The following is an 11160-nucleotide window of genomic DNA, read 5'->3' as shown; positions in this document are numbered from 1 at the left end:
GAATTAATTTTTATTATAAAAAAATGGATGGTTATTTTTAAAATTATATTTGTCGTTTATTTTTTAAAAAAAATAAATACCATTCAAGGGTTTTTTATTGATAAATTCCATTGAAGGATGTTCTAACCCAATAAGTCCATAAAGAAAATTTATAACCTAATTAGTCCTATATGTTTGTACTTTTATTCCACGAAGTCCTTTTTTTTCCTAATTTTATATTTTTTTGGACTATTATACCCTTATATATTATGTTGATACATAACATACACAAAAAAAAGAAATACACGTTTCTGTTTTGTTTGTTAGCGTTATTCACGTTGATGATTCTGATTCAGTTATAATCAATGTCGATCGTTTATGGTAGGGTTTCATTGTGGTAGGGTTTCAATGCAGTGGAGAGAAGACGACGACGAGTTTCTGTACCGTGGGAGAAAAGACGAAGACGACAGGTTTCTGTCTGTCAGTGTGTTCATTTTCGTAGTTTGGTGTTTTTGTGTGCTTTGGTTCGTTACGTAATTGTTGGAGATCAGTCGTTGATCGGAGGTGGAGAACGATTACAAAATTTCTTTCTCAATGTTAGTATCATTTTGTTTATGAATGCATGTTAATTTATGTGAAGGATTGCATGCTCTGTTTTTTATTCATGTGCATTTTCTAGAATACATGGGCAATGGAAGTGCATGTTTGATGAATGAGGTTCTGATTTTTTTACTAATAATGCATGTATATTTTTGTTGTTTGAGTTTCGGATATTTAACAGAGATGCATATACAGTTGTTTGAACAAATTGATTGTAGTGAATCATTAGTGAAAAGTTACATATACAGTTATTTTGATTTTTTTTGTTAACCTCATTATTAATCAGTGTTAATATTCACATTATCTATAATGGAAATTTGTCATTTATTTTATCAATCAGTGTGAATATTCACACATCTATATAGTATTGAATAGTATATATATTTTCACTATGTTCATTGCCACTATGCAAAATGTTAAAGTTCATATCAAACCATTATATTCAATCATATAATCACAAGCCACAATGTTTATTTAGATACAAAAATGATATGAATATTCACTTCCTTGTTTTGTTTCATCTCTGGTTGGTTAGATAATTCAAAATATGTGAACAATGTAAATGTTCACATATTATTGGCTATAATGTGTTTATTCATTTCCTTATTTTTGTATTTTTGCAGCAGATGGATACATTCATGTTGTTGGTGTGCTCATAAGGGTGTAGTACTATTGTAATAAATGTGGAGCGAGCTCTGTCTTTTTCACTTTTCATGGAGTGTGTGTGTAAAAAATGGAGCGCGTTATCTACTGATTGTGTTTCATTGTTCTATCGGCTACTTAGGATTAATAGGTATTATTTTGGACAGTGATGATGAGCTTCAAAGTATGTTCTTGCTTGCCAAATCAATAAGGGTTCAACATGCAGAGGTTGTTGTTGGATTGATGTAATGTTGGAATTGCATGGGTAGTGATAATGATGAAGATAAGAATGTGGGTGATGGTTTTTTTATTTTTTGAGAGTTTGAGATTTTATGGATTTTTTTGTTTCTGGATTTCTGGTTTTTTGTACTAGAATTTTGTCATATGTATTGTCAATTAATGTTAATATTTACACTTTTATATAATATTAAATGGTGTATATGTTTTTGTTGTGTTCATTACCATTATGCAATATTGATGATATGAATATTCAAGGACCATTTTGTTTTAAACACAAACATGATGTGAATATTCACAATGCAATAAATAAATGTGAAGATTCACATTAATTATGATATGTTTGTTCATGGGTCGTACACCTAATTAATGTATAATGTGAATATTAACATTTGTAGTCAACCACAGTTTGATGTGAATATTCATAATGCAATAAATAGACGTGAAGATTCACGTTTATTCTAATATGATCATACATCTAATTAATGTATAATGTGAATATTAACATCTGTAGTCAACCACAATAAACATAAGACATAATTTGAACATTCACACAAACTTCAACATAAGAAAACAGATGTGAATGTTCACAGTTTATATTGTTTAGCACACGTAACACATCAACACCAAATATACCATCAAAACACATAGGTATGTGAGAAGTATATCATTGATTTATATATATATATATATATATTGTCAAGTGTTTTCAACTGCAAGTTATCAAAGTTACAAAAAAAAAAAAAAAAAAAAAAAAAAAGACACTAGCACTGTATTCTGGTATAGCTAGTGAATGGTGGACAACCCCAACTATCAAACAATGAAGTTTGCCTCAAGTAGTCCAGCTGAAAATTCGAGAACTTGGTGCTTCTCATCGGTTTTACTAAGCCTGTAATGTTTGATCGATAATTGACATGTTGCATGTCGATGTGGGTGTTGCTCTTTTCTTTGACATGATACTCCTCCCTCTTCCTTTTTGTGCAAAATTTAGATGCAACATCTGTTACATGGACATGCACAAATAATGAGTGTTTGTACGGACATTAAATTTGATTTCAATAGAATTGGTAGGGTAGACATGTACATTGATATCAGCACATCATTAATCAGTGTGGATGTTCACATTCAACGATATTCATATAAGGAAAAGCAACAAAGTGCTATTTACGTGACAAATATAGCAATGTGAACATTCACATCATTGGAGATGTGAATATTCACATTACTACTAGGGTACAAATAGTAGTGGTCACACCGAATGTTAATATTTATACATCCATATAAAATTAGGTATGTCTATGTATATAGAAGAGAATGTTAAAGTTCACATCAACATTTGGTTACAACAATTCACAGTAAGGCAATGATGATATATACACATTTATAAGCAAATAGCACCAATGTGAATATTCATAGTGGCTATAAACAACCAAACAACATGACAACATCACCCATTCATTACCCACAAACCACATATTTTCAGTGTACACAACTGTGATGTAAATAATAAGTGGACAAATATGAACAACGTTAAGGCTCACAATGTCAAGGTTCACGTCAAAATCGAACTATAAGTAGAAGAAACATTTTTATTTGGAGATTTGATTGACACAATGTTCACAATCATGTAACAAATTTATTCAGGACATGTCCCCATGTGAATGTTAACATCATGTCAACAACAACAACAACAACAATATCCGAAACAACGACAATTTCTGTTTTCTAGGAAAGCAACAAATTTGAGAGTTTACATAATTTCAACAATACCAACAACAACAAAAAGAGGGAAAATAACAGCAAAATCATGAACAACAAGGACCAAAAATAATAATGGCAACTTGTGAAAAAGTTTGCATTAGGACAAAAAAAAATGTAATTTGATTACACAAAAAAAGGGAAAAAATGTGCTTACATTTGGTCTCCATATTGAGTTGATACACTCTGATATATAGAAATGTTTACAGCGTTGTTTCTTCTTCGTTGGAGTATGGTTCCAGTAGCCGACAACGATTCGATAACGGTGGAATGGTTAGAGAATGGAAAGACACAAATGGTGGGTCGACCCGCCGCATGTCAACATTGTTGCTAGAATTTGCATGTGAGCTTTCTTCTTTGACATGGTACTCATCTCTTTTTCGCTTTGAAGTTTTCTTCTGTGCAATATTTGCAAAATAAAGCATAAAAAAAATTAAGATAAGGCTTATGTGATTAAAATAGCGGCACAAATGTAAACATTCACAACATTGGCATAGATGTGAATGTTCACAGTTGTGTGCATGAGTGTGAATGTCTACAGTTGTGTGCATGGATGCGAATATCCACATCTGTCCATGGATGTGGATGTTCACTGTGTCAACAAAAACACAATGTGCGTAGTGTGTGTGTGTGTAAAAATCAATGTGTGTTTATACATTGATGAACAACATTCAAGAACATGCGGATGCTAACCCAAATAGATTAAAAGATGTTGTGAACATTCACAGTACTAATTTGGCTAACAATGCACAGACTTACTACAATCATGTTATGCCAATTTTATAGTACAACCTCAAAATTGAAATATGGTTTCAAACATGGGATAACAAAAGTGATATATTTCCTCTAAATGTAGTGGTGAATGTTTACAAAGTGTCTAATTAATTTACACATGTTGTGAATGTTCACAACATAATTATATATCACAACAACATCTTACACAAGGAAATTGGACCATGATTCTTTGTTTTCATGTGAATGTTCACTACAGTTAACAACAACAATTTGATTGGCCAAACATTTTCAATCCATGTGAATGTTCATATCTTTCAACAATAACAACAATAACATCTGAAACAATTTGATTGGCCTAAAATTTTTTAATCGATGTGAATGTTCACATCTTTCAACGACAACAACAACAACAACAACTAAAATAATTTGTGTCCAACAATTTTCAATTTCATGTGAATGTTTACATCTTTCAACAACAACAACAATAATATCTGAAATAATCTGATTGCCCTAACAATTTTCAATCCATATGAATGTTCACATCTTTCAACAACAACAACAACAACAACAACAACTGAAACAATTTGCTTGCCCAACAATTTTCAATTCCATGTGAATGTTCACATCTTTCAATAACAATAATAGCATCTGAAATAATTTGATTGGCTCAACATCTTTCAATTCATGTGAATGTACATATCTTTCAACAACAACAGCTAAAACAATTTGCTTGCCCAATAATTTTCAATTTCATGTGAATATTCACATCTTTCAACAACAACAACAATAGCATCTGAAATAATTTGATTGGCCCAACATCTTTCAATCCATTTGAATGCTCACAGATTTAAACACAACATAATGGCAACTGTAATGTTTTTGGGTGAAAAAACCCATATAATTGGGGATAGGGATTGAGAGTTTAAATTAACGATTATGGCATAAACAATAACAATATAAAGTTCCATATATTGTATGAATAGAAATAGGGGATATTGGTGAAAGCTCACAATGTTGTTTGTTGAAGAAGAGATTTAGGGTTTGCATACAAGAATAATTAGATTACTTACGTTTTTGCTCATTTCGATGGTTGCGTTGTCACAAATGGTTGTCGATGGTGATTTTGACGAAGATAGAACTTACAGATGTTCAACAATGGTGATTTTCATGATTTCGGCGACTGACAACGTAGGGATGATGAAGAAGACGATACGACGATGTAATAAGGAGAGTCTTCTAGGCGTTGAGACGATATGGAATTCGGTTTTGGATTTTTGGAATTGTGGAGATGCTATACATGATTTTCTGCAAGAAGAGAGGGGAAGAGAGACATGACTATTTGATTCAAAGATAGGCGCGTGTTTGTTTGAGGGTCTTTTGGTCTTTTAGTATGAAATAAGACCTAATGGAATATTACAAAACATTATGGGTCTAATGGAATAGGACGCTTAGAGAATGGATTTACTAAAAAAGCTCCCATAATTCAAATATACAGCTACCAATAGTTAATCATCTTAATTTTATGCATAAATATTTTACTTAATAAATCTAAAAAATAAATGATTCAAATCACCAAAATTGATTTCAAAACAAGTCTATTAAACCTAAATATTATCTCAAATTGAAATGATAACTTAGAAAAACGTCTTTAAAACTATATAGAACGATTGGTATTTTAAGTAAGGGCAAATTACATATACCTCCCTTGAGGTTTGGCTAAATTACAGATACTCTCTTGAAATTTTGGAAATTACATCCCGTCCCCTAAGGTTTGTATTTTCATAACAATTTGTCTCCTAAAATTTAAATTTCATAATAAATTACCTTTTAATTTATTATGCAAATATAGTATTCAGAAAAAAAATTTATAATTTCCCAAACCTCAAAGTATTTGTAATTTAACCAAACATATAATTTGCCCTTTAAGTAAATATGAGGTATCTAATTTTGTGCCAAATATATATAGCCAGGCGGCAGCTACATATAGATGGCGTAATATATAGTTTTTGTGTCTTCTTTGTCGCAGGGAGAGATAGAGTGAAAGAGAGAGATGGGGGTGACAAAGGAGGTGGTTAAATCTTCATTGACTTCAAAGCTGAACCCTTCTCATCTCGTAAGCTCCTCTCCTCATCCTCTCTTTCCTTTTAGTAATTCTATTTGCTTATTTGATTTCGAATCCCTCTTCTTTTTGTTTTTTGTTTTTTTGTTCATTAATCAAACAAATCGTTGTTCCAGAATTCAAATCCCTTGCTTTGATTCTTCACACTTTTTATTTCTTTAAATTTAAATATCGAGGATTTTCTACTCTTACATGTACACAGGGAATCACAGTGAATAAAATTAAAAAATAAAAGAAGGAAAACCGAAAAGAAAGATTTTTTTTTACATATATATATATTTTTTATAAAGGGTTAATCTCACTTTCTAAGTTTCTATCCCTAAACTTTTGTCAATTTTATTTATTTATTTGTCCTCTCTAAACTATGAATTTCATCTATTTAGCCTCTGAAGTTTTTTATTTCAGTTTATACAATTAGAAACAGTGTCCAAATCAGTAAGGGTGTAAACCTAACCTAATGGGCAAAAAATGTAATTTTATAATTTGGGCAACCTAAGTTATACAATAAAACACAGATCTTCTTATTCACACAGATAACTTGCATCTACAACCAAACACCCATCTTGTTCTCCACCCTTTATTTCAAAATAGTGAATAAAAATATAAGCTTTTGCCTGTATGATTTATGTTGTTCAAATTGTGACATGTTACTGATTTGGACAAACATCTTCAACTGGACAACATTAGCTGAAATTAGAAGGACGATAAAATTAATAGTTTTAAGTATAAAATGAAAAAAAAAAAAAGGGCTATAGTTTTAGGGATGAAAGAAAAATTTTGATAGAGTTAATTGAAATGGTGAACTCATTTATCTTTGTTTTGATTGATTTATTTATTGGAACGGTGAACTCATTGATTTTAGATTCAAATGGAATGGTGAGCTCATTTATCTTTGCTTTGAGTGACTGATTTATTGGAATGGTGAACTAATTTAATTTTCAATTGTTTGCATTTACCTGTATCCTTTATATTATAGTTATTATGTTAATCTATCAAAAAGGACAATAAATTCATCTTAGACTATCTCATTGATATGCAATGCATTTATCCTTTGTCCAATGATTTTGTGAGATATTCGTGCTCGTCTAGTTTTCCACCGTGTACGTCTTGTCTGGCCTTTTTTTTCTATGCCCTTCGGAGTCATTATTGGCTGGTTTTGGCAGTACTAACTGGTCTGATATTGATTTGTTTCATATGCTAAGAACCACTATACTCAAAGTCATTTTATTTATTTGTTAGTCTTGTTTTTTCTTGTCTTTTTTTTTTTTTTGTGGCTGTTTGAACTCTGGCAGGCACATATACCTTCTGATATTCATGTGTCAAATGCTAGTCTGCTCTAGTTTTCTAGAGTACTATTGCATAAGTAATGTTTTTTCGTTTTTGGAATCTATCACATGTTGGTCAATTTCTTCTCAATAATATCCAAAATGATTCTTTCATGGACCTCTGGCCTTGTCACAAAACGGGCAATCTACAGTTCTATGTGAACAGTTTGGGGATTTACTCTGGCATTGGCTAAGTTAGTTGTGTCCCTTTTAATTGGTTTAGCTTAATTCCTTTATACTGAAAACTGTAACTGTGATCAGTTCAGGAAAGACAACTTCTAAAGACTGCTAGAATCCAATCTTTAGCTGGCTTTGCAACTGTTAAACCCATCCTCACTGTATAATGTTTCTTAGAAATCATAATTGATATGATTCCTAGAAAATGCAAGTACACCCACTAGTAGGAGAAGTGTGTCCATCCATAAACTCCTAAAACAAATATTTCCCAGAAATTTTTAAACATTATGGTCTTGCTTGGCACTTGAAAGTTATTCTCATATTTTTGGTAAATGTGTTTCTCGAAAAGTCCTTCGGCATCAAAAAGTGCTTCCACCTAGTAAATTTATATTTGGAAAAAGATTTACCTGAACTGAATTATATATAGTAGTGGTACAATCAATCAATATATATGTGCAAGGATACAACCTATTGATTGATTAAATCCCCATTATAAGCCTATGTTACATGGACTTGGGTATGGGTATGGGTATGGGTATGGGTCCAGAGGTTGGATCGATTAAATATCAAATTTAGGGATTCGTGGACTCGACAAAGAGGAGCATAAAAAGCTTAACGAAGGTTAAATTCAAAGAAGTAATGATATTTGGATGAAGGGATTCTAGGAGTGATTCCTAGGCCTATCTTCTTCTTTCTTTTTCTTTTCTATTTCAATTTACTATTCTTGGGTTACTATTCACAGTCCTTTAGAAGTGTAATTTTCAACCTCAAAACCCTATCCAATCACCTCCAAATCAACCCTAATCCCTTCCCCTATGTATTAGCCTTCAATTTAACCCTTTAAACCCTAAATTACTCACTGTTAAGGTTGCAACTGACCTCTGTTTTCATAATTCAGCACCGTCCTGCATTAGAGGGGGTCATATTTTTATATTTTTAATCTATTATGTTAAATAAAATAGTGTTATTTGTAACAAACAATGTCAAAAAGGCATTTTACATATGTTATAGCAATTATGCAACAATATATATATATATATATAATGGGAGTGCTAAATATAATTATATAAGAAATGTTTGGTGAAAAATATTGGACACATATCCCACACCCTTATTCAAGTGATGCATAACACGGGTATTTGATTTATTTTGAAGAGTCCATGTAACATAGCTTGCAACAACCCCCACTCTACAAACCTATAACTTCATTAGGAGTAGGCATTATACAAATAACAATAAATTTATTTCTCACTGGAAAGATGCACTGACTGCACCAAATTACCTCCACCCTAAAACTAACCTAGATTAACTAGCTGACTTTTTTTAATTTGTTTAAAGTCAGAATGAATCAAAACTTGATTAAACAAATGATTCTATTGGATGGCTAAACAAGTAAAATAGGCTTTGGAAGCACAAAACAAAAGAGTCCCATGATCGACAAGAAGCTTTTTTGGTCAAAAAAGAAGTGTCCATGGTAGTGTTTAGTGATTAAGGATGTTTAAGTAATATCATAATTTCTTGGACGTTGGCTGTAAGGGGTTCATCCATGGATTTTATTTTAGGTCAAGTTATTTAATTGGTCATTATATATGGATTTTATTATGTTTAGAATAATTTTAGTGGTTAAAAAGTTTCAGGCTTCCTATTTTGAAGTTCTAGTAGAATTAGAAGTGATCAAAATTTTCTATTATTATTGGAATTGGGAGTCATAGTCTTAGTTGGTCTAGAATATTGGTTGTTGCAAAATATTATGAGTTTCCAAATTTGAATCATAGTCCTTATTGAAGTAGGAGAGTCTTTGCCTATACATATGTGTGTAATCTCAAATCTTAATGATTCAATAGAAGAGTTGATGTTATGAGAATTTGAGATTGTGTTTGTGTGTGATTGGTCTAACCCTTGCGAGGGTGAAGCACCTCTTCTTCTACTTCTCTTCTTTTTTGCACACATACCCAAGATACTATTCTTGGGTTACTATTCACAGTCCACTAAAAGTGCACTTTTCAGTCCCAAAACCCAATCCTATCACCTCCAAATCGACCCTAATCCATTTCCCTACTTCTTAGCCTTCAATTTAATCATTCAAACCCTAAATTACTCGCTATTTGGCCCTTAAAAAACGTCTGTTTAAAAATCCAGCAAGTTGTCCTACATCAATTTGTAAAGAAGCAAAGACCACTGTGACGTGGATCCACACAAAATTGCAATTGCAGAGATGGAGAGGCTTCTATTCTGTGGAGAAGTAGAGACCAATGGATGAAATTACTTGTACATTTATAGGTTAGGGATTGTAAATATCATAATACAAGGGGTTATTACTAGGAGTTTGTTATAACAAATAAGGATAGCATGGGTATTTAAGTGGATGTCATTTTAGTGGCTGTGCACTTCACGTGAAGTGGATTTGGACGCTGTTTCAGAAGCCACCTGAGCTAGCTTCTTTGAATGGGGCTTCCGAAATCCATGACTTTTGGATGAATACCTTTCTGTGGACTTCATGAAACACAGAGTTATTCAAAATGACTTCTATACTCGGGAAAGGACTTTGAAAAGCCCTTCCAAACATTATATATGTTTATTATCCTCTCTGTAATTTTAGGTAAAGTCTCCCTAAAAGTAGGGCATGTATATGACACCTATGGGAATTATTGGATCAATTGTGAAATCTGTTGGGTTGAACTACTGTCTATTTTACAGAGGAGACCAAAGAATTGTAATGTAGGGTGGTATGTCAGAAGAATTGGCATTTGCGAAGATCAACCCTGCAGTAATAAGATTATTATATTATGTGTAACATGAAGAAAATTACCACAGCTATGTGCAGAGTTACCCATCAAAAGCCATAAAACTATTCTTCCTTGGAGTTGCTACCATATGCACTCTTAATAAGTTTTACTCTCTTTATTTTTTACTGCAATAATGTTCTCCATTTGTAAATTTTTATCTTTGAAAGTTTTTCTTCGTGAACTAATCTCTGTATTTGTTTTGTGTTTCAGGAAGTAATTGATACATCAGGAGGGTAAGTTTTTTCATTCTAGGCAATAGCTGCACTTTGAATGTTGAGGTCATTCTTGTCATTATCTTTTACTAAGAAGAGTTCTAGTGCTGTTATCAGGTGTGGTGCAAGCTTTGCAATAGAAATTGTATCAGAAAAATTTGAAGGTAAGAGGTTGCTGGAGAGGCATCGAATGGTAAATGCTGCATTGGCAGAGGAGATGAAAGAAATCCATGCGCTCTCAATTAAGAAGGCTCTAACCCCGGAGCAATGGAAACAGCAGCCAGAATCCTCCAAAAAAACTCAATCTGTTGCTTAAGAAATGGGCTTATAGGTAGTTAGTACTGTAATTTCAAAATTTCCTGAGACACTATCTATCTTATGCAGTAGAATGTGTGGAAAAAAATGTTTTTGACATAAATAATTGTCCCTAACATTACATAACATTTAGGGAAATTCTCTCTGTGTATCATATATCTCAATTATGAAACTATTGTGGTGTTAATTATGACTTGATTATGAATTATTGTGGTGTTAGTTATGACTTGAAGTGATGTTGGTTATGACTTTTTGTGATTATTATTTTGTTAATG

The 11160-nt window shown here is 32.1% G+C and overlaps 1 protein-coding gene and 1 long non-coding RNA gene across 2 annotated transcripts; both read left to right on the top strand.

Annotated features, from left to right (window-relative positions):
- The first annotated feature begins 363 nt into the window (after positions 1 to 363).
- LOC114295674 (uncharacterized) lies at positions 364 to 1672 on the top strand. The gene is made up of 2 exons (XR_003640977.2): positions 364 to 575; positions 1203 to 1672. It is a non-coding gene; the product is annotated as an uncharacterized LOC114295674 (long non-coding RNA).
- Positions 1673 to 5839: 4167 nt separating this feature from the next.
- LOC114274146 (BolA-like family protein) lies at positions 5840 to 11093 on the top strand. The gene is made up of 3 exons (XM_028216018.2): positions 5840 to 6064; positions 10569 to 10591; positions 10688 to 11093. Exons 1-3 carry the CDS (start codon positions 6002 to 6004, stop codon positions 10884 to 10886), a joined length of 285 nt encoding a protein of 94 aa, XP_028071819.2. The 5' UTR covers positions 5840 to 6001; the 3' UTR covers positions 10887 to 11093.
- Positions 11094 to 11160: the final 67 nt, after the last annotated feature.

Source organism: Camellia sinensis, chromosome 4, assembly GCF_055761805.1.
Source record: "Camellia sinensis isolate YWXY chromosome 4, ASM5576180v1, whole genome shotgun sequence".
NCBI lineage: Eukaryota > Viridiplantae > Streptophyta > Magnoliopsida > Ericales > Theaceae > Camellia > Camellia sinensis.
The sequence above is the reverse complement of the archived record's forward strand: the minus strand, read 5'-3'. Positions and strand labels throughout refer to the sequence as shown.